The sequence below is a fragment of the Sorghum bicolor genome, chromosome 1, assembly GCF_000003195.3.
Source record: "Sorghum bicolor cultivar BTx623 chromosome 1, Sorghum_bicolor_NCBIv3, whole genome shotgun sequence".
In the NCBI taxonomy this organism is placed as follows: Eukaryota; Viridiplantae; Streptophyta; class Magnoliopsida; order Poales; family Poaceae; genus Sorghum; species Sorghum bicolor.
In genome coordinates, this window is record NC_012870.2 from 23,757,737 (window position 1) to 23,781,014 (window position 23,278).

The 23,278-nt window shown below is 42.7% G+C and overlaps 2 protein-coding genes across 3 annotated transcripts; one reads left to right on the forward strand and one right to left on the reverse strand.

The window, feature by feature from the left end:
* Positions 8,468 to 15,915, reverse strand: LOC8059310 (translin). 2 transcript variants are annotated; one of them, XM_021451561.1, is made up of 7 exons: positions 15,504 to 15,915; positions 15,291 to 15,387; positions 15,072 to 15,187; positions 14,919 to 14,963; positions 14,550 to 14,575; positions 9,051 to 9,094; positions 8,468 to 8,933 (listed from the first exon to the last, which is right to left on the reverse strand). In XM_021451561.1, the coding sequence occupies exons 1-6, from the start codon at positions 15,865 to 15,867 to the stop codon at positions 9,074 to 9,076; spliced, it is 669 nt and encodes a 222-aa protein (XP_021307236.1). In that variant the 5' UTR covers positions 15,868 to 15,915; the 3' UTR covers positions 8,468 to 8,933; positions 9,051 to 9,073. The 2 variants fall into 2 exon arrangements, with proteins under 2 accessions (XP_021307236.1, XP_002467167.1); XM_002467122.2 differs by having other exon boundaries at positions 9,051 to 9,186; positions 15,504 to 15,906.
* Positions 18,584 to 20,141, forward strand: LOC8059311 (peroxidase N). The gene is made up of 4 exons (XM_002464515.2): positions 18,584 to 18,880; positions 19,005 to 19,187; positions 19,277 to 19,442; positions 19,570 to 20,141. Exons 1-4 carry the CDS (start codon positions 18,662 to 18,664, stop codon positions 19,980 to 19,982), a joined length of 981 nt encoding a protein of 326 aa, XP_002464560.1. The 5' UTR covers positions 18,584 to 18,661; the 3' UTR covers positions 19,983 to 20,141.

The window sequence follows — 23,278 nt, forward strand, 5'->3', positions numbered from 1 at the left end:
GCCTATGCAGGAATGTGTGAACTTTGATGCAAGCAAGTGAGCAGAATTTGTCAAGAAGCTTCATGATCAAGCTAAAGCAAACATTGAGAAGATGACCAAGTTATATGAGAAGCACGCCAACAAGGGTCGTAAGAAGATGTTATTTGAACCGGGAGACTTGGTTTGGGTGCACCTGCGCAAGGATCGCTTTCCTGAACAACGCAAGAGCAAGCTGCAACCCCGAGCTGATGGTCCATTCAAAGTGCTTCGCAAGATCAATGACAATGCTTATGAAATTGATCTTCCAAGTACTTATGGTGTGAGTACAAGTTTCAATGTCTCTGACCTTTCTCCATTCTTTGGATTGGAAGAGTCGAGGACGACTCTTTTTGAAGGGGGGGAGGATGATATGACCATGCCAGCAAGCAAGATGTCACAAGCTCCAAGTCAAGCTACAACCACTCAAGTTTTACCTACACCGACACCAGCCCAAGTCATCGATGGACCGGTTACATGTAGTCGTGCAAAGAAGCTACAACAAGAGGTCCACGCGCTACTTTGTGACATTCATTTTAACATTAATGAGAATTATATACTACCTAAGTGTTCTACCTTGATTGTACTCAGGTATAGAGAAGAAGAGAAGGATGAATCGGACCTTGAAGAACGAACCAGTGCAAGTCCTAGAAGACACGTCAAAAACGGACCAGTGGAAGTCAAAAACGGACCAGTGCAAAGAAATCTTCATAACTTTTTAATCACAAAAGCTATGAAGGCCCATGAGGACTTGTTGGAAAGCTTGTCGAGTCTACTTTCCAATGAATCTAGTGGCGACCAGTTTTGATACTCCATATTGCCTGCAGACCAGAATTAGTACAGACTGCTCAGAAGGTCAACAGTCTGCCATGACAGAATGTTGGTGCAACTTGCCGTGCAAAACTGTACCAATCTACAACATTTCGAGGTACATGGCATACATTTCTGGAAAGCACTTCGAGTCTAGTTTCACACCCAAGAAACGGTTCATCAATTTGACTTCCCAATAAAAAGTTATGGTCAGTTTATTGGAAACTGCTCTGGAGGCTAACAGTCACGCGAAGCTAGTTCGGGAATCCATTCCGTTGCCTTCACCCAGAAACTCTATTTCGTTTTCATACCTATCTAGGAGGGTTGTTCCTAGTATAAATATCCCCTACCTCTAAGCTATTAGGAACCTTTGATCATTTGATAAACTATATGATATTGCAGCCGCGCTGCTGAGTGCCTTACTCAACCTTTGTTCTTCCTTGTTCTTCTTGGACTTGTGAAGTGAATCCTCTGGGTTTCCCTACTTCGTGCTCTACGGCTTCCGTTCGGCTGCGCCGTATTGTGTGGATTAGTTCCGGATTATGGTTCTGCGGTCGTTTGGAGATCGAGTCGAAGTCTTCGTGGTTTCGGTGCCTCTCTCCCCGTCGCTTGGTCGCATCCAACCTTTGTCAGGTATAAGCTAGTTACCCGCTGTTCGCAGCAAGTTATCCTTTTTCTTTTGATCTACTGTCGTGAAGATCGGGCCACCTTCGTGCCGTTTCATATCGGTAACCTATCAGGTCATGATCCTAGGAATTCCTGATGAGGTTGACTACCAAGCATGGGCCTGGGCCGGCCCAAGGTCTGCTTGAAGGCATGAGACAAGGTGGCGTATACTCCAAGCTAAGAAGGACCAATCTAGCTGGATTTTAAGAAATATAGCTTCTGTAATAGAACTAGAACTAGAACTAGCTAAGGCTTACTAGACTTATTTGAATAGTTGTCTAGTAAGCCTTGGTTAGTTTGAGTGACCTAGTGTAGCTAGTTGTTTGCTTGCTCACTAGAATTGTGTAGGAGGGTTGTATTGAAGTGCTAGACTAGGCTTCTAGAATTATTAGGATCACCTTTGTTACTAGTATTATACTTGTCGAGTTGTGTTTGTGTCATTGAAGGATTGTTAGGCCTTGTTCAGTTGGTAAATTTTTTAGATTTTGGGTATTGTAGCACTTTCGTTTGTATTTGGTAATTATTGTCTAATCATGGACTAAATAGGCTCAAAAGATTCGTCTCGCAAATTACAGGTAAACTGTATAATTAGACTTATTTTTTTATTCCATCCAAATAAACAAAAAAATATAAATAACAGACATCATAAACATGACATATATATCATAGACATCACATACACATCACAAACGTCACATAAGTCATAGTATATCACAATAAGTTCACAAGTAATCCAAGTGTTCTATCATTCATCATAAGAAGTGCAAATAAAAGTTCTATTAACAACTCCAAGCATCATCACGGTCAACGAGACTGATTTGGTGAAGGATTTGTAGCATGAGGCACTTCATTCGATGCCGCCGACTGATTCTGCAGAAAGTAGAAGGGATTACATGTGTAAGATAAGATAAATATATATCATACATGTGAGCAAGGCTGGGAGCAAGGCTGGCCACCATGTAACGACGACTACGAGACAAATAGTAAGATTATTAGAAATCATGCAGAATTGAGTGTTGGAATAAAGAAATGAAATAATATACCCATGTTTGTGTGTATCTGCTAAGGCTGCGACTGCTTTGATAGTGTGGTACACCTGGCATCATCAGATGCCGCTCCCAGCAAGCATTGTGCGTCTCCTCCCACTCGGGGTCGCACCACTTCACCATATATATGCCCAGCATCTGGGGTACGAGGCACACTAAGACGAAATCGCCTACACGTCATCAAGTATATGACATATAACAAGGTCAAATTAAGCCTACCTGATCTCAAAAGAAATCAGTATTAATGTTCTATATTTACCTATAGGTATTGTTGTCGGGTCAGCGTCATCACTCCTGCCTGAGTTTGACGAGTGTGCCCGATATAAAACACTAGGCAAAGCGTTTGACACTCGGCATAGAGTTGTCTCCGGTAATGGGAGACACACAGGACATCAAGCCTGTTGTTTGATTTCCGATAAGTAGGGGTGCAGGCACACAGCATTACAGGCTGTGGCATTATCAAGCCTGTAATTTACAGCTACGTATACATAATACGTCCACTAATTAACCATCGAAATTATTACTCATGGCACCCGAGTAATGTGGTTGCCAGAGTCCATGGCACTTGCGACTAGCAAGCCAAGTCAGTTGTTGTTGATGACAGAAGCGGTTTCTCTCATGATACCCAAAAGTCGTAACCCGTGGTGGTGGAGGGGTCCAGATTCCAACTACAGAATTAGTGGAAAGAAGCACGAGAAAAATTGGAGCACCACACACGACGAAAAGTAATTTAAAATCTGGCAAAATTAACGTTTCGATGTGACCGGAGTGAGAACGAACAACCAGTAAAATTCGTTTTCCGCACACATGCTTGGAAGGAGTCACGAGTGACAACTGAGGCACTGTTTAGTTTCTATCAGGCCTTGTTTAGTTCACGTCAAAAACTAAAAACTTTTCAAGATTTTTCATCATATCGAATCTTGCAGCATATATATAAAGCATTAACTATAGACAAAAACAAAAATTAATTATACAGTTTGCCTGTAAATCGTGAGATAAATCTTGACTCTAGTTAGTCCATGATTGGACAATAATTTCTAAATAAAAACAAAAGTGATATAGTATTCAAAACCAAAAAAAACAGAACTAAGCAAGGCCAAATTTTTTCACTCCATCCCATCGAATATTTGAACACATGCATGGAACATTAGATATAAATAAAAAAATAACTAATTGCACAGTGTGAGATGAATCTTTTAAAACTAATTAGTCTATAATTAGTTATAATTGCTACAGTAATATACATGTGTCAATAACAGAATAATGAGGCTTAATAAATTCGTCTCGTGGTTTGCAGACGAGTTATGTAATTAGCTTTGAAACACCTCTTCTACCATCTCATAAAACATTTGATGTGACACCTAAGAACTTTTACTCATAAAATTAAGCCTTGTTTAGATTGAGGATGAAAATTTTTTTGATGTCACATCGGATGTGTCGGAAGAATGTCGGGAAGGGTTTTGAGAAACTAATAAAAAACAAATTACATAGCTCGTCAGAAAACTGCAAGACAAATCTATTAAGTATAATTAAGTTATCATTAGCACATGTGGGTTACTGTAGCACTTAAGGCTAATCATGGAGTAACTAGGCTTAAAAAACCGTCTCGTGATTTTCAACCAAACTGTGTAATTAGTTTATTTTTTTATCTATATTTTATGTTCCATGCATGTGTCTAAAGATTTGATGAGATTGATGAAAAAATTTTGGGTGAGTAACTAAACAGAACCTTGTTTAGTTCCAAAAAATTTTACAAAATCGACATTGTAGCACTTTCGTTTGTATTTGACAAATATTGTCCAATCATGGACTAGTTAGACTCAAAAGATTCGTCTCGTTAATTTCGACCGAACTGTGTAATTAGTTTTTATTTTCGTCTATATTTAATACTCTATGCATGCGTCTAAAGATTTGATGTGACGGGGAATCTGAAAAATTTTACAAAATTTTTTGGAAACTAAACAAGGCTAATGTTTGTGCACGCACCTGCCTACTTTGACGTGACTTGAGAACTACTAGAGTGTACTCTTTTTTTTGCCCAACTAGGAGTGTACTCCTATGTCGGAGTGATGTCTAGGCCTTGTTTAGGCCTTGTTTAGTTATAAAAAATTTTACAAAACAGGTACCGTAGCACTTTCGTTTGTTTGTGACAAATATTGTCCAATTATAGACTAACTAGGTTTAAAAGATTCATCTCATCAATTCCGACCAAACTATGCAATTAGTTTTTATTTTCGTCTATATTTAATACTCCATGCATGCATCTAAAGATTCGATGTGACGGGAAATCTGAAAAATTTTGCAAATTTTTTTGGAACTAAACAAGGCCTTAGTTCTAAAAAATTTTACAAAATAGGAATAGTAGTACTTTCGTTTGTATTTGACAAATATTGTCCAATCATGAACTAACTAGGCTCAAAAGATTCGTCTCGTCAATTCCGACCAAACTGTGCAATTAGTTTTTATTTTCGTCTATATTTAATACTTCATGCAAGCGTCTAAAGATTTGATGTGACGGGGAATCTGAAAAATTTTGCAAAATTTTTTGGGAACTAAACAAGACCTAAGATGTGATTTTGCATGCATGATGCGTTAGGCCTTACCTAAGAACTTTTTACCCATAAAATTATTGGTTTGTGCAAGCACCTGCCTACTTTAACGTGCGTGGACTTGACTTGAGAACTACTAGGAGTGTACTCCTTTTTTTTTGCCCAAGACTAGGAGTGTACTCTTATGTCAGAGTGATGTCCATTTATTGCATGCATGATGCGTTAGGCCTTGTTCAGTTCCGAAACCTTTTGGTTTCCGGATATTATAGTATTTTTTGTTTTTTATTTAATAATTATTATCTAATCATAGAATAACTAGACTCAAAATTTTCATCTCGTGATTTACAAGGTAAACTGTGTAATTAGTTTTTGTTTTATCTATATGTAATGCTTCATGCATATGTCGTAAGATTTAATGTAACAGGAAATCTTGAAAAGTTTTTTATTTTTAGGTTGAGCTAAACAAGTCCTTAATCTGTACACAAATTGAAGAACGAAGACGGCCTCTCACAGCAAAAACACACACAAAAAAAGGACGAAGACGGCCAGTGGGCTACAACCTGGATTGTTTGAAGCCTGGCCCACACGCTTCGTAAAGCAGCCCTCGGCCTGGCCCTGGGCCGGGAACGAAAATGATTTTCGTTTCTCCTGGGCTTCGGCCCGAGCTGGTGCGATGGGAGCCACGTGAGGGTTTCCTGTCACCTCCGCCCCTCTCACCTCCCTCTGTGCCGCCTCACCTCCCTCCTCTCGAAGTCGCACCATGCTCTCGCAGGGGAGACTCTCCTCGACGTCGCTACCGGGCGCAACCACCGCAGGACAGAACCAGACCCGCGGACAACGTCTCGAGGCCTCCACCGCGAGTCCACCACGCCAGGCTGTGCACCAGGGCATCGCCGAACCGGCGGACACGTAGTCGTCTTCGCCGCTGTTGTTCCGCGTCTACCTTCTGCACGCCGCCTGTGAGCTTCGACTAACCAAGCTCCTCCCTTTTCTCGTCTTCGTCGTCGTGCTGCCTCCTCCCCTCGTCTCTCGTCTGTTTGCGCGCAGACGCGGTCACCAAGCTACGCTCGCGGGTGTCGCCGCCATGCAGGCCGTGGGCACGGGCGCCGCCATAGCGCAGGCCACCGCTAGTAGCAGGCCATGAGCGCGGGTCACGCCGCCGCTGAGGCCGCCGCTGGCGCGGGTGTACGCTGCCGCGCAGGCAGTAGGACATGGCCATGGCGACAAGACGAAGCAGTGTGCCGACGCCGGAGAAGGGGTCAGACGCCGCGGCACACACACAGTGCTCAATGGAATGTCACTAAGGGAAAGGTCACCATAGCTGTTTGTGCAGCTACCAATCAACATCTCAACAGAACCACTGAGCACCGAGCAGGTGACTCCGGGTCCAGAACACGGCCTCGTGATGCGTGGGCGGGGCATGGTAAACGCGTAGTGCGGAAGTGCGTTTTCTCCTTCTCTCTCCTTCCTCTTCCCCCATCGAATAGATCTCGCCGCCGCCGCTGCCGCCCAGCTGCTCTCTGGCCCCTTCCCTCTCGGTCCCCGCGTCCTCGCCGCACCGGGTAGGGAAAGGGGTCCCCACCCTCCCTCCCTCCTGTACAGCCTATAGGAGTCCCGCGATGGAGTGGTCGCCTTCGCCGTCACCGTCGTCGTCACTGCTGCTGCAGCTCCCGTCGCCGACGAGGCTCCTACCAAGGTACGTTTAAATAAAATAAATCTGCTACTCCGCTGCTCGGTCTCTCCCTCCTCTTCCACCTCGCCACCCTCACACCACCCCCATATCTGTGCTCGGTCTCCCCCTTCTCCTCTTCCACCTCGCGCTTCCTTGCGCCACCCCCCAGATCTGTGCTTCTCTGACCCGCATCCACCGACCGCGTCCCGCCTCCGCCTTCTCCTCTACTATGCAGCCATCGCACCCGCCGATCCAGACAGCTCTTCTTGTGGCGTTCTCGCGTCGACTTCGTCTCCACCGGGATCCAGACTTGGAGCTCCATCTTCTTCCCCTAGCGACGGCAACAACCTTATTCTTCGGTCGCTTGGCGCATGCTTCATCACCGGCTCCGTCGTCCCACCCTCAACCGACGCTTGGCGCGGCCTTCCACCTGGGTGTATGCGCCTTCGGCGCCTCTACGACCCCCACCGGCGAATCCGTCGTCGTCAACGCCTTCGTTGTAGCTGTCGTGCTTATCCAGTCTTTGGACCCAGATGTAATTTGGTCTTCCTTGGAGGACCTTTGTGTAAAATGGCTGCTTAATATATAATATATGCAGTTGTCAAAAAAAAACATCTCAACAGAACCTGGCTCTTCTGGAGTCCAGGCCATCAAACATGTGACCATCTCGGTCATGCCAACCTCAGCCTCTCTACTCGGCCATACGAGCCACCCTCGTCCACGGAAACAAACGTCTCTGTAGGGGCTAAGCAATAAGCAGCTTTTGAGGTAATTTAAAAATAATGTGATACCCCTAATGTAAAATTGTCTTCTATATTTTAGAAACAAGATTTTGTAACTATTTGAAGAACACAATAAATATGATCCTAATTTTTTAGGCACTTGTAAAACTCATTGATGGATCAATTATTTTTGTAGGAACCATATGCTCGAAGTAACTGGAGTTAGCATTTTTGGTGAATTATGGATCTTTGGATGTTTCCCCTGAAAAAAAAGTGTTTTGGACCCGCAGATGCATAGCATTGCTGCCCGCATCGTATGCTCTACATGCAGAGTCACCTGACAAGAAGATCAGCTTGCTGGTGGACAGGATGGAATGCAGCCTGTGTACGGGCAATGTCTAGAAAAGTTGTAGATGGATTTTAAGCTAATTCCAAGTCAAGTTCAGGGGTCTTACACACTGGTTTTCCTTTCGTCAATACCGCCCTGCAAGAACAGTAACATCTTGCTTACAGTAATAATATTGACCACTGCAAATTGATAAATGCATCCCACTCCCGGCCAACAGGCTGACTCGGAACTTGATTTTCCCGCTAGCATAAGTGCTCTTGTGCACATAGTTTCTGAAGGAAAAAAATTTATGACACTGTAACATTTTCGTTTATCTATAGTAATTATTGTCCAACTATAGATTAAATAGGCTCAAAAGATTCGTCTTGTAAATTCCAACCAAAATATACAATTAATTTTTATTTCCGTCCATATTTAATACTCCGTCCATATTTAATACTCCATGCATGCGTCTAAAGATTCGATGTGATAAAAAATCTTGAAAAATTTTGGGTTTTAGAGTGGAAGTAAACAAGGCCTAGAACAGAATCCTTGGTTCGAGAATCCACATATCCTTGATGATCCTTGTACTAGTTATTAGCTTGTATATGATGAGGTGACGAAGAATCAACCCACTATTCCACTAAAACTAAAAAATAGAAACAACGATGAATTGTTCCATTCCTCAAACTAAACACACCTATCATTGCCTTGCTTACAAACCACAAATCCGAATGAAAATCCAAACATGTATATCACCATTAGATAAGCATCAAGATTTGTGAAAGGCAAGGTGAGAGAGAAATTATTCTCTCCGGAGTTCACGAAATCTAACTCACATACCGTCAAATGCATGAACATGTGGCGCCACAGCAAAAGAAATGACCAAGGTCATGCGAGTGCCCCCAAGACACCAGTTCAGTCCATAACACATACCTCTAACAGAAATTTTTGGCATTGTAGCTAGATGAACACGTTATGGATGGCAAAAGCCAAACCACAAAGTATGTTAACGTTACCAAGGATTCTACGATTGAGTCTCTTGTTTCAACTCCACAGGTACAAGTCCTCGGATCTTCACATCATAGTAGACCTCTTCCACCCTCCTCAAATCATACTTCATCCCTGCAAAATGATTAACAGAGAGGAGGCATAACCATGGCCATAGCATTAATATACAACAATAGATCAGGCCTTGTTTTCAATTAACAGCTTAAAAAAGTTGATAACAGATAAACTCACCATCAAATTTCTTACGCAAGAAGTCATTGCGCAGGTTCAGCATCCTAAATGAAGCATGAAGATCAGTCAAGAAGCCCAAAACCCTTTTAGGACAGTCATAGTCACCAGCAGTAACGCGATTTACTACAAATCTAGGCTGCAAAAAATCATCATAGCCATTAATTCCAGTTCTTGGCTGGTGATACTTACAACTTTTTCTACAAATTCATCCATGCAACAACCACACAATATCTCTATCCAGTATGAAATGCAGGTGGTGTCATGTAAAGTTTGATGCTAACCATGATCGACAGTTTTGCGTTCACCAAATGTACACCAGGGACAGCACAATCACTTAAAAGAGTGCAGGTTCCAATTTTTGAAATGTAGGTATTAAGAAACTATAGAAGGAAGCGGTGCTATATGATTCTATTTGTTTCCCTTGATGTCATGAATCAACTAGTATGTTTTGTTCTTTTAAACGTGCAAAGAAAATGGATTGAACATACTAGACAACAATGGGAAAGAATAAAATGGATTGGTCCTGAGCTCACAGAAAAATCTTAAATTCATCTTAGTAACCAGTACATGTTAAGCATGAATGCATGATCCCTCAACCCACTTGTTTTTTCCTTTCCAATTGTCATATTAGCAGTACAAACTGATTTAGTATTTAAAGTGAATTTAGCATATGCAATCATGCATTTACTCCCTTTTTTAGAGGAAATGCAATAATGTAAAATAAATGATGAAATGGAAGAATCAATTTGAGTGAACAAACTGAACACAATTTAGGGAGCATATCAATTGATCCCAAAAGAAATAGAAGCTCAGAGAATGTATTTCAGCTCCATGGCTATGACCAATCCAGTCACAGTAGAAAGGGGCTGTAAAAGGAGGCAAAACATCAAACCATTTAAGTTCTTTGAAGGAATTATTTCCTCCAAGCATAACTTTTTTCCCTAACCACTGCTGAAATGTGCAAGTGTCAACCATTGGAACAGCTTGCAATGATTGTCACGAGATTTAATCAAATATATTCATTTATCAATATACACTTCCATGTCAAAGGAAGAGTTGTGTGATCTATTACTACTACTAATAATAAGTTTAAAGTTGTGTTCAAGATTTAAAGGTGTCAAACTCGGTCACAAGAAATCTGGTCAACCGGGTCAGGGGTCAGGGTCACGGTGTCTAGAATATTGACATGTGGGTGAAGGGGGGGCTATTTTGGAATGCTGGTCCCCAATTAATCTGGGTCAACGACCCAAGTAGACCAGGTTCATGAGTCAAATTGGTCAGTAAGAATATAGCACATGGAAGAAGTTGCAGGGGACAAATCAGAAAAGCAAAAGAACAGGACTCTTCTCTTCTTACCTCTGTTTTCAAGTCTAGTTGTGATTTTTCTCTTGTTTATTTAACTTTGTGGTTTTGCCCTTATTTTTTCAAAACAAAGGCAGAGTTTACCCATGTTCCATTAAGAGGAGTTAACAGTGTCGGTTCAGCTAAAAAATACTACTTTTCCATGTGAATTTGACCCAAGTTTTTTAGTACTCTGATTTTATCCTCTATTTTAACCCATGTTTTCAGATCGGACGACTAATCGCGATTAGTTGTCCTTATCGTAACTGCGTGCTCGATAAGTTTCGTCGATTCGATCAGGTCGATCAGAAACCTTATCGTCCGATTAGATGTGATTAGTCGCGATTAGTCGTCCGATAAGTGTAGCAGGACGATAAGTTGAGCCAGTACAGGAATATTGTATTTAGGCCTGTAGGAAGAATTCGGCCCACCTTAAGCCGGCCCATTAGGGTAAGAAAAGAACAAGAGTGAGTGAGTGGAGTGGATGAGTGAGTGTGTGTCCAGGAGGCAGGAGCTGCAGCCGCCGGCATCCTGCTCTCCCTCACAGCCGGCGTCCAGCTCTGCTCCTGCTCTCCCTCACAGCCGGCGTCCAGGACACGTCCGCGCGACTCCAGCTCCGCCCGCGACTGCCATCTCCGCCCGCGCGAGCTGCAGCCGCCGGCGTCCGCACTTCCGCCCGCGCGAGCTGCAGCCGCCGGCGCACGTCCGCCTGCGCCTCCACTTCCGCCCGCGAGAGCTGCAGCCGCCGGCGTCCGCACGTCCACCTGCGCCTCCACCTCCGCCCGCGAGAGCTGCAGCCGCCGGCGTCCGCACATCCGCCTGCGCCTTCACCTCCACCCGCGAGAGCTGCAGGCACCAGTGGATCCGCCCGCCTGCATCAAGATGAGCCACTCCTCTGAAGGTTAGCAGTCCGCCTTTGCTGTTGTGACTTATGAACTGCCTGCTACCTCAAGCGTGCTACGGTGCTACCTCAAATTATGCCATGAATTCATATATTTACATCATATATATAGTATATACATGGTCGATCAGGTTATCTAGGCATAAGGACGACTAAATGTCCGATCAGCCCGATCAGACCGACTAATCGACCCTGATCGACGACTAATCGCGATTAGTCGTCTGATCGGTGGTCAAACAACTAGATTCGATAATACGATCTGAAAACATGGATTTTAACATCAAATATTTGGACAGCATTTTTGAAAAAAAAAATAATATTTGCAAATATTTCAATCTAAGTTTAACAAGTCGCACATGCTTAGTCAACCATCAGCGGAAGCTGGGAGGGTTAGGATAAGTTCAGGGGTTAGTAGCACCTTTTTTTACTTTCATTCATTTATCCAGCATTCAGCTAACAGAGTCTATAACAGGCGCGAATGGTGGCTTTGGATTCAAAAAACAAGGGTAAAACCACAAAGCTGAAAAAGGAATAGGTAAAATCACAATTGGCCTTCAAAACAGGTGCAAGAACAACAATCTTCCAAAAGAAAATTGGGCTCAATTCAATTTTCGTAAAAAAAATGAAAACATAAATTGGGCTCAATTCGTCACTGGTTCATGGCACACAGAGCAGGTATCCATGAATCATCTGTAGATCTAATATTTCTTTGTTTTCCATTGTGATTTTGAGGATTCGATTCGTGCTGCTACTTTGTTTGGAGGTAAAAAAGGCAATTCCTTATCTCTAGGAAGATTTGTTCTTGTTTCCAATAGATAATTTGGTATCAATTGAGTTTTCTCATGTGTGGATCTGCTTCCCTCCACACAATCCCCTTTGTTGCTCGAGATCTCACAGTAACGAGTCTACAACTGTTTTCCTCATTTCCCTCCCTGTATGCATTCTAGTATGATCCTATATTCATGTTTTTGAATTGATCCAATGATGTTGTGCAATGACCATATTCCTGTATTACTGTTTTTAAAAAAAATTGACACAATGGAGTTGTGCAATGATGATATGCTCCTATATTACTGTTTTGTAAAATGATGAGGCAATGTGATTGATGGTTCGATCATATAAGTATATAACTGATCTTTCTTTTGTGAAGTGATGCATTTATGATTTTCAGTTTTCTTGCAGTTCCTCTCCCTATGCATATGACCATTGCAAATAATGTCTTCATCTCTGCTATTTCTGTTGTTCCAGAGCAGAACTCAGCAGCCTAAAATGTGATGAATAAACAAGCTTGCTAATTCTATTGTACCTGAGCACAGCTCCATTGCATATGATGAGTACTAATTCTGTTGTACTTGAGCATTGTTCCATTGCATATGATGTGTTCATTTTCCCTACTTGTTTGCTATGATATTATGAGCAGATCTCTATTGCTAATGATGTATGCCTTTTTGACAATTATGCTATGTTCCATGAACGAGATAACAAGCTTGGGCAGCTTTCTTTCATCAAGAAAAAGACAGGGAAAAGATAGGGTAGGAGAAATCAATAGCAAGATCAAGGACAGGGGTTTCACATATAAATATGTCATAATCACATAATCTTAGTTCAAGTCATTGTCATCAACATTTTAATTTGGAACATGATGCAAATGTGTTCTGCAATTTAATGCAAATTGGCCCTCCGTATGATAGACCTGGAGGTGGACTAGTGGTATCCTCACCACTTTATGCAGAAGGTAACCGGACCATGTTGTATACAGCCAACAAAACAAAATGAGCTAGTATGTGCCTGTTCGAATTCACATGCAATCCAGGCAACCAAACATGCATTGTCCATAACTCCATATAGTGAAACAGGCAACCAAACAAAGAGGTCCTGTGATAGAGGCGTATGTCACGGGCCTATCAGGCCTAGAGTGGCAGTATAGCCCATTAGTGTTAGGGTTAATTAGAGATGAAGGTGCCTTCCATAGGAGTCAAGTAAGCCTTTCTTAGGGGTGAAGTAAACCTCTCTATATAAGGAGATGAGATGTTTCAATCTAATCAGAAAAGAATTAGAAGGGAAAAAAAATTCTCTCTTGCCCGGCCGTAGGCAAGGCCCCTGGCCAGCCCCCTCTCCCCCTCGCAATCTCAGCCGCCCTCGCAACGATTAGCCGCCACCATAACATCCTGCATGTGCGAAGCCTGGCTGGCTAGGGCATGCATCCTATATATGAGCCAGGCTGGGCTCACGTTCTTATGGAGCTGAAAGTGCAATTTGCAAGTACTAGGACCCAGATGAGAATTCAGAAAAAGTTTTAAGGACCGCTAGTGCAATTTACTCCTGAACGAATTTAAGGTATTTGATTTATCAGGTTTTAAAATGGGCAGATTATCTATTGCCCAAGCAAATAAAATGGCCTTAGTATGATAAACGCTTAGAATAAATGTTTAATTTGAAATTCCATATGCCCATAGCAACGCATGGGCCATTACCTAGTATGAACACAAAATATCATCACAATTACAAACTCTCTACAACTAAACTGGAGTTTAATGGTGTGTTTCCTATGCATGATAAAAGAAAGCCATTGTGTACCAGATTCAATTCCATAAATTGTATGGAAACTGGCATGCAGCAATTAGCCCAACTGAACATAAAATGGAAATCATGCAACAAAATCAGAGTAGTTTTTAGGGCACTCCCAATGCAAGACTCTATCATGGAGTCCAAGACAATTAATTACATATTATTTATGGTATTTTGCTGATGTGGCACCATATTTATTGAAGAAAGAGGTAGAAAAAATAAGACTCCAAGTCTTATTTAGACTCCAAATCCACATTGTTCGAGGTAATAAATGACTTTAGACTCCATGATAGAGTCTGTATTGTGAGTGCCCTTAGTCCTACCTCATGGCTTTGTAATTCTACTGCACGATTGACATTTTAAATTTTAAATGATTAGTCCTGAATACGATAGGTGGAATTCATATAATTAACCCTTTGGACTTATCTCCACAGGTACACATGAATAATTTCTAGAGTTCCAACTGATGGCATTTAATTATGGCTCATGGCATAATTGGTTGGTTCTAGTCCTCAGATTTTCTCAATTCCTTTGTAATAGTGATATGTTCCAACACGGGGGCTCATTGAAGTTTTTGACTTTTTGTTGTTTCAAACAGTCACAAGCATAACAGAAAAGGAGCTATTTTAACAAAATAAAATCACCATTCACCAGAATTATTGCTTTCTTTGATGAGTTGATGAACTTACAAATTCATTGGACATGAAGCAGAGTCCTGCAAAACAAGCGAGTCCTCAAGTAAGTACACATCACATTTTGCACACAAAATTTTACAAGACGTAGGTGCAATAAATCTAGAAACCAAATGAGTTCAGAGTTGTATGATAATCGTGCAGTATTTCTTGCAATTCAAGCAATATGTAACTGATGCCAGTAACATGGTAAGCATGTCTAGATGCATCAGGATTTTAAGAAACCTTGAATCCAGAGGAGTTTATAGGAAATTTTTTCCATGTACAATTCTTGTGCCAAACTACTCAAGACTGGCTAGCATCAATCTTTTACAAAGTATAAAAGCACAGTGAAGAAGTAGTATACAAACTTACAGAGACACTAACCTGTCAGGTAGTCCTCAACATCAAGGCCAAACTCCCCAGAGGACACTGAAAAAGCCAGGATAAGAAAACGAACTTAGATGCCGTGAGACGCTATACTAAATTACCAAATACCACAATGCAACTATTACAACAATGGACAGGGCCCTGACATACATCCTAGCTTCTCCTGGGCTTCAGCATGCATGAGTAGGCCCCCAGTCTCCAGCCAGTGCGTGAACGCAAGCATCGACACCGCCATCTGTGTCTCGGTCCTCCAATCACCATGGTACCTAAGCCACAACCGTCCAAACACGAGACATGACACATTTCCTTCCAAAACCCGATTGCTAACAACCTGGAAATAGATGCGCCAATATGGATGAAACAATTCACCTGTAGTACTGACCAGGGCACTCCTTGAGGACCTCCGCCAGCCGGGCATACAGCCCCTTGATCACCTCCACCTGCGCCTTGGCCTTCACGAGCACGTCTGCGTGAAGAGAGAAGAGGGTAAACAGTCCCGGAGTAAGCAACGAGATTACGCGCAACAGTGTGGGTGTGGAGAAACCCTAGAAGAAGTGAAATGGGGGAGAAGGGGACTTGAACCTGCGAGGGGGACGGGCTGGTGGACGAGGAGGAGAGCGGCGGTGGCGACGCGGGAGGCGGACTCGATCTCGGCGACGACGGCGCGGATGCGGTCGCGGAGGGTGGAAGAGTCGTCGAGCTGCGCGCGGAAGAGCTCGAACTGCGCGTCCATGATGGGAGAAGGCAACCGCGGCGGGGGCTGGGAATCGGGGGCGGCGGAGGCGTGGGGAGGCGCAGGTGAGCAGAAGCGGCGCAGCGGAGGAAGTACGAGGGAGGATCTACGGTGAGGAAGGAGGGCGGCGAGAGGAGGCGAGAGGGAGGCAGCGGCGGCGCGGAGACGGAGCGCGGCGGCGGTAGCGGTGGCTGTTGCGGCTGCGGGTCTCATTGCGGAGTGGGGTTTTGGAGATGTTTTTGATGGCGGAGTCAGGGGAGGCGTGGCGTGCGTGGGAGCAAGGACGGGCAGGAGAGAGAGGCTAATTTTGAGCTGGGCCGGACTTGGAACATAAGCCCAAAATCCTAGCAACAACAGGCCTTGCTCGAGCAGGCCTACCTGATCTGTTATTTCAGTTTTTCCGTACTAAAGTGGAATTTTTATATTCTTGCTTTCATTTTTTTTATGAAAATGCAGTAAGTTTTGTGAATCAAGGCATATGCTGCCATAATACGTTACATCTAGATATATAGTAAAATTGTTATATCAAAAAAGTCAAAATAACTTATATTGGAACAAAGGGAGTAAATGCATCGCGATTTGTCTCCATATGTTTCACCACGGGTATGGTGGGGCCACGCAAAATTCCATTAAATCAACCCACATTATCTGGAGACTAGTTTTGCACATCTTTTATTGTACCTTTGGCAATAGGATGTATGAACTGATACCATGTATCTCAGTATGAGTGTAAATACATTATGGTGCCTATCGGTAGAACCACTTGAACACGCTCCATGGATGCTTTTTATTTCATTTTCATTCTATGGATGTTGAGGTTGAACTGCACAAACAGTATGTGTCAGCGGCCCTCCCATGCACCTCTTGTGGGATGAACTTGCGGTAAGCTATCTCCTTTGAATGATGTTTTTGTGGTTCCTCCACTATAAAAAGGCCAAAAACTTGGCAGAAATTCAGTTTTATTAAAAAAGAGGAAGAGAGGAGAGGAGAAAGAAGGTAGGAGTTAGAGTCTTAGAGATTCCACCGTTCATATTAGTTCATAGGTACAATTAGTAGTATTTACCTAGGTATTAGATTTTAATATATAGTAGCATGTAGATGGTAGATCTAGATAGTAATTACATTAGATTAAGTAGTTTCTAGATTTAGTTTAACTAGTTCACATTTGTGTTACAGTTAGATTAGGTATTCTCTTGATTTGTGCAAGAATTTAGGTTACATTAGTTTTTCTCCTACTATTTTGAATAAACTTTTTAATAAATATTTATAATAGCTTGTTTCCATTACTAAGCTTTAACTGAAAAATCAATATCGGTCGTGTAAACCATGAGGATAGGTATTCATAGGTGATATATCTCTATAAATTATCATGGGCTACCATAGACCGGTTGAACTCTCTATATGAAGAGCTAGCTAGCTTATCACTATATCTCCTTATTGAATAAAATATTCTATATGATCTTTAACATTGTTGGAGACACCCTTTTCACACGTGCACAAATCATGCATGCCAAACTAAACTACAAAATTTACGAGGCACGGTGGAGGAACGGTGTGCTCTAGCACATCCATTTCCCTATACAGAGGTGATGTGTTGTGTAGTTTTTCTTTCTTTCATTAACAAATTGATGTGTAGTAAACAATATGATAACTAGTCCCTCCCGTTCGAATTATAAAATATTTTGACTTTCTAATAAATAAATACATAGATTTTGCTAACATGTAGATGGACGTAAGGCTGCTGTTAGGATGTGAGGAAGACTGTATACTCTCTCTATATTGATGCGATGGGGTGAAGCCACGTTCAATTTACCCGGTGCACAGGCACGGTAAAAAAATTTTCTAGCATTAAATGTCCTTTTTTCACCGTATATTTTAATAAATTTTTGAAAGTTACTTAAACAGTGCACCAGAGTTCATTTGCTTGTAGCTTCGCCACTATGCGCATGATGTTATCGGGCTCCACCAACTCTTCTTTTGCTGCACTGTGTGTGTTTAGTGGTAATGATCTATGATCTACTACTCACATGACTATTTGTTGAACTCGGTAGAATTTTATGTTGCACCAGTGTAGCATACACGTTCCGCTTATACATAGATGACGTGATGTGCAGTTTCTCCTTCTTCCATTAACATAGGGACGTGCTAGTGGTATGAATTTCCTGGTTGTACTGTGATTCTGTCAATCAGATTGGACCTATCGCTGACTGCAATGCTTATCCACTAGGATGGCATATAAACTAAATTGTTGTTCTCTGTTTGACTAGTGCATTACAGATTGGTAAGAGCCGCACGATTTGTGGTTCTCTGTACATCAATTAACTGGTAATGCAGATCCAACTCACAGCACCTATGCATATCTACAATAGGAAACGTCATCTGAAACACTGCAGAGTCCAGATTAATTTCCCCACAATGCAAACATGGCACTATTGCTGGCTGCTAGATAATTGATCAATAGTACACCAACTATCATCTCATCTCTACCGTGGGCTGTGGCAGTCATCTCCAAGATCCAAATCCTGCACGAAACTGCATGCATTTTACAATAAGATTACATGCACTGGTTGGGTCTCCACTCCCGACTACCACTTTGGACTTGAGACAAAAAGCACTGGGAAGCATGCTAAGTGCAGCACCATCAGTTAGTCATCACACTAGTGACTTCACCATTCAGAATCAGAAAACGGAGCAAAAGAGCCCTTGTCAGTGCTCCAATAGCCCAATTGCCACCTTCCCAGTGTGCAGGCCAATCATTGTTTTTTTAAAAAAAACTTTCTAGCCGCCGGAGATTGGAGACCATTGCATTGCATGCATGTTGTGCATCCGCCAGCAGTCATCCACTATCGCGCCGAATTAGCCTACCCGGGGAGGTAGTATATTCCGTGATGGATCACTTTTTACCGCCTATATAAGAACATGGCAAGAAACTGTGGAGTGTGCAAAGAGCCCAATATAGTGTGTAGACAAGACACAAGACAACAAGCAATAACTGAGTAAGATCGAAATGGAGAACTCTTACTGCCGTTGGGTGCTTGTATGTTCGGTTCTTGCGCTGTGCCTCGGTAGCCGGGGTGCGAGGTGTGAGCTAACACCAAATTTCTACCACAGCACTTGCCCTCAGCTGTACTATATTGTGCGGCATCATGTGTTCGTTGCCATGAGAGCTGAGATGAGGATGGGTGCCTCCCTCCTCAGGCTACATTTCCATGACTGCTTTGTCAATGTAACTGTCACACTCGATCGGCTGAATTCTACATCCCTCAAGACTGAATTATTATTTCTAGTAATCTTCTTCTCCATAAATTCATGATGATGAAGTTACTGAAATGGTGTATGCATGCATGCAGGGGTGTGACGGTTCGATCCTTTTGGATGGCTCCGATGGCGAGAAGTTTGCAAGACCCAACCTGAACTCAGTCAGAGGGTACGAGGTCATTGACGCGATAAAGGCTGATCTCGAGCGCGTCTGCCCCGAGGTGGTGTCATGCGCTGACATTGTAGCCCTTGCAGCCAGCTATGGAGTACTCTTTGTAAGCTCCTCCTTCTACCCCTTACTCTGTCGGAACATTCAGTTGTTTCAGACAAAAGGCTAACACTGCGTGCGACGGCTGTTGTTCAGAGTGGAGGGCCTTACTACAATGTTCTTCTGGGGAGAAAGGACGGGCTGGTGGCCAATCAGTCTGGAGCTGACAACGGTTTGCCTTCGCCGTTCGAACCCATTGATTTGATTATTCAGAAGTTCGACGATGTGGGCCTGAACACGACCGACGTCGTGGTCTTATCAGGTGAAAGTCTCGCCGAGTTGCCCAGAAATGCATCTTTTTTGTGGGGGAGACAGAGATGAAGCTCCTTCATTGTGATGTGATTCTGCACAACTCACATGATCTGAATCTGAAACTTGAAAATGAACAGGAGCCCACACTATCGGGCGAGCCCGGTGCGCGCTGTTCAGCAACCGGCTGTCCAACTTCTCGACCACGGAGTCAGTTGACCCGACGCTGGAGGCCAGCCTCGCCGACAGCCTCGAGAGCCTCTGCGCAGGCGGCGACGGCAACCAGACCTCTGCGCTCGACGTCACGTCCCCCTACGTGTTCGACAACAACTACTACAAGAACCTCCTGACGGAGAAGGGCCTCCTGTCCTCCGATCAGGGTCTCTTCTCCAGCCCTGAAGGCGTCGCCAACACAAAGGATTTGGTGGAGACCTACAGCAGTAATAGCGAACAGTTCTTCTGTGACTTCGTCTGGTCCATGATCAAGATGGGGAACATCCCGCTCACGGCCAACGACGGGGAGATCCGCAAGAACTGCAGAGTAGCGAACTAATAACAAGTGACGATCAGCTGATTTCAGTCATTCACTGTTGTTTCTTGTTTGTGTGAACTGTGTGAAGGCACCTATGTAAGGTTTATAGGTGCAACGTTAAGCAGCTACATGCTTAAGAAGATGAATAATAAGGACTGAACACTTCCAAATTGGTCCCAAGTGTCAAACACAGTTTTCTTTTTTAGTGAAAAATGGAAATTTGAAAATGTTACCGGGATGAAATCAGGGTTTTCTTTTTCAGCGAAATTTTGCTGGAATTTCCAAAATTTCGCATTTTTTGCTAAGGTTCAGAAAAAAATATATTGGTTAAATTTTTCGGTCAAATTCATCTTTCGCTTCAAAATTACTTCAAACCACACTAAAATGACCCATCATATCTCCTACTCTTATCAAAGCCCTAAATTTCTTTAAATTTATTTAGTTTTCTCACTCACATATTCCATGGCACTAGCATATGTAGCTTGCCCACCGTCAACCTGTTGTATTACCGTAGCGATAGATTATGTTATTTTGTTGATATTATATAAATTTATGATAAGTGATAGATTAGAAAGATTTTTTAGTAAAATGACGCCAATTTTTTTAAAAAATAAATTTAAATTTATTTAAATTTAGTTTGAAATTTCCAAAATTTCTAAAATATCTTATTTATTGGTAGGTGCCGAATTTTTTTCCTATCGAAAAAGAAAACCTTGGATGAAATGCCCCACGTGCCGTTGTTAGTACCAAATACATGTTGTATTACTCTCTATTAAAATGACAGGAAAAAAAGTCAGCCACAGACTTTTTCCATCAATAATTGCGAGCCCAAAATTCATTACCCGAAGCAACAAGGTCTCGTTTAGTTTCCAAAAATTTTCAAGATTTCCCGTCACATCGAATCTTTAGACATATGCATGGAACATTAAATATAGACGAAAACAAAAACTAATTGCACGGTTTATCTATAATTTGCGAGACGAAATTTTTAAGCCTAGTTAGTCCGTGATTGAATAATAATTGTCAAATACAAACGAATGCTATAGTCCTTAATGCCAAAAAAATTCGCGAACTAAACAAACATCCATTCAAGTTGTCTACCACACTACCACGTACGCAACTAGAAACAATCACATAGCAGGGCTATGTCCATTGCTTCCTTCCTCCCAAAACACTCCTCACCCCTGACAAACATTAGATTTAGATAGGCAAACCGGCAAACCGTAGAATAAAATACCACTCCACTGTTAGCTAACAAAACAAAAATGGACAGACAACAACATAAGACGATAACAGATGGGACTTCAAAGCATCCCACAGTCTTGGCTTAGTCAAAGTCTCGTCAAACTATGGCAGAAGGATTTGCTGAAAGATGTTGGCTATCTATAATAAAATCGACTCGTGCACTCAATTGCACCTTTTCCAGCAAATTAGAAACTCGTAGATTATTATATTTGCCTTTGGGCTTGCTTACATCTCCTTTCTCTTTTCTTCCCTCCAATGCTGAGCACTCGGTAGGCTTTTAGCTCTACACTTGACTACTTGAGTAAGGACATAACCTAGCTTCCAACTCTGCTGGAGACACCTGATCAGACTTCACTCTCACAACTCCATTGTTATTCAAATTCAACCACTGAGTTGATTCCACTAGAGAAACCTCTATATGGTAGAAACCTAGAGCTTGATTGGCACTACCACATATGATCAACTTTTCACATAGGACACACGTTATATATGTGATGTCTAGCAATTCCATAGATAAAGCACACCTTGGATTTTGTGCACTGATTCCTTGCAATTGTAGCAAGTCAAAGAGTGATATCTCAGGTCAACTGATGAAATGGGCATTCTTAGGAATCTGGATACTTTATCCTTGACCTTGCTGCGCACCTCTTTGAGGAGGGAGAGTAGGTTGTTGCTAAGGAGGGGGAGGAGATTGCTATTGAGGTGTTACCTGCCATCCATGATTCCTAGCCTAATGCGGCGGTGGCGGATGCCGCTATGGAGGATGGTGGCGCCGCGGCTTAGGTTGCCACACCCATCTACCTCCATCTACCATTGATTCATGAAGCAAATCTGCATAAGGCCCTATTTGGTTCCTCCTGATTTTTTTAACTCCCATCACATCCAATATTTGGACACATGCATAGAGTACTAATATATACTATTTACAAAACTTTACAAGATGAATCTTTTGAGCTAGTAATTAGTCCATGGTTGAACACTAATTGTCAAATAAAACAAAAATACTACAATACATGTTAAATTTTAATGCCCCCAACCAAACACTGCCTAAGTCTCCCTCTCGCCTCCTCTGCCCTAAATACCCTTTGCAAAGCTAATGATCACCAATGATTTCTCAAATCTATCTGACTTGTGCACTAGGAAGTGATCCTCCGGTCCGATATGCTTTGTTTCAATCAAATCCTTCCGAACCTAGTAAAGCTAGCCGTTAGGGATTGTGGTGAACCTAAGGTGGTGGTGCTAGGGGAAGGAACCCTAACCCTACCGGGAGGTGGCGGTGAGTCAATTGCCCATAGTTGCTCGAAGAATTGCTCAATCACCTCATCTTCATGGATTTAGCTATCGCCCACCCCAACCCGCTATCCTGATCGAGGGTAAGATTCGGACCTTACCCCATCTTTAGTTGTCCCCTACATGGCGCGCCACTGTCGACGAAAGCTGGTCGGCAGTCTACCTAAGGATATGCCCAAGGTAGTAGATTGTCGGTAGACAGGTGTGCAAGCTACGAACTAGATAGTGACGCAAGACACAAATAAGAATTTTATCCAGGTTCGGCCGCCGTGAGGGCGTAATACCTATGTTCTGTGTCTGATTGTATTGATATGAGATGTAATGTGATCTCTGACTTGTCCTCTAGGGGACCCATGCCCCTCCTAATATACTATGAAGGGATAGAGTTACAAGTAAAGTATCCTATTTGGTACAATATCTTCTTGTAGCCTTGCGGTGCACACCGACCAGCGTCATGTGTCACACGCCTTCATATTATGGGCCGGGCCACCTCCGATGGTGCGGCCCATATTTAGCCATGAGGGTATAGGGGTTTATACCTCCATAGCTAGTCCTCCAGCTCCATGTATTGTGATGCGACACGCCTGAAAGGTCCTAATATGGCTAGAGGGGGGGTGAATAGCCTAAATTCTACAAAACTCACTAGAGCAAGTGGTTAGTAAATAACAAAGCGTAGCTTTTTGCTCTAGCTCTAATGGGGTGTTTGCAAGCCACCTATCCAACAATTCTAGTTGATATGATCACTAGGCACACAAGAGCTATGTCACTACTTACACTAGAGA

Excerpts from the sequence above, each read along its gene's own strand:
- LOC8059310 (XM_002467122.2), bottom strand. The coding sequence starts at position 15,867 with ATGAGACCCGCAGCCGCAACAGCCACCGCTACCGCCGCCGCGCTCCGT. Across the intron at positions 15,388-15,503 it reads CCAGCCCGTCCCCCTCGCAG|ACGTGCTCGTGAAGGCCAAG; the intron begins GTTCAAGTCCCC and ends CTCTTCACGCAG. Across the intron at positions 14,964-15,071 it reads AGCCCAGGAGAAGCTAGGAT|TGTCCTCTGGGGAGTTTGGC; the intron begins GTATGTCAGGGC and ends TGGCTTTTTCAG.
- LOC8059311 (XM_002464515.2), top strand. The coding sequence starts at position 18,662 with ATGGAGAACTCTTACTGCCGTTGGGTGCTTGTATGTTCGGTTCTTGCG. Across the intron at positions 18,881-19,004 it reads TCCATGACTGCTTTGTCAAT|GGGTGTGACGGTTCGATCCT; the intron begins GTAACTGTCACA and ends GCATGCATGCAG. Across the intron at positions 19,188-19,276 it reads CCAGCTATGGAGTACTCTTT|AGTGGAGGGCCTTACTACAA; the intron begins GTAAGCTCCTCC and ends GCTGTTGTTCAG.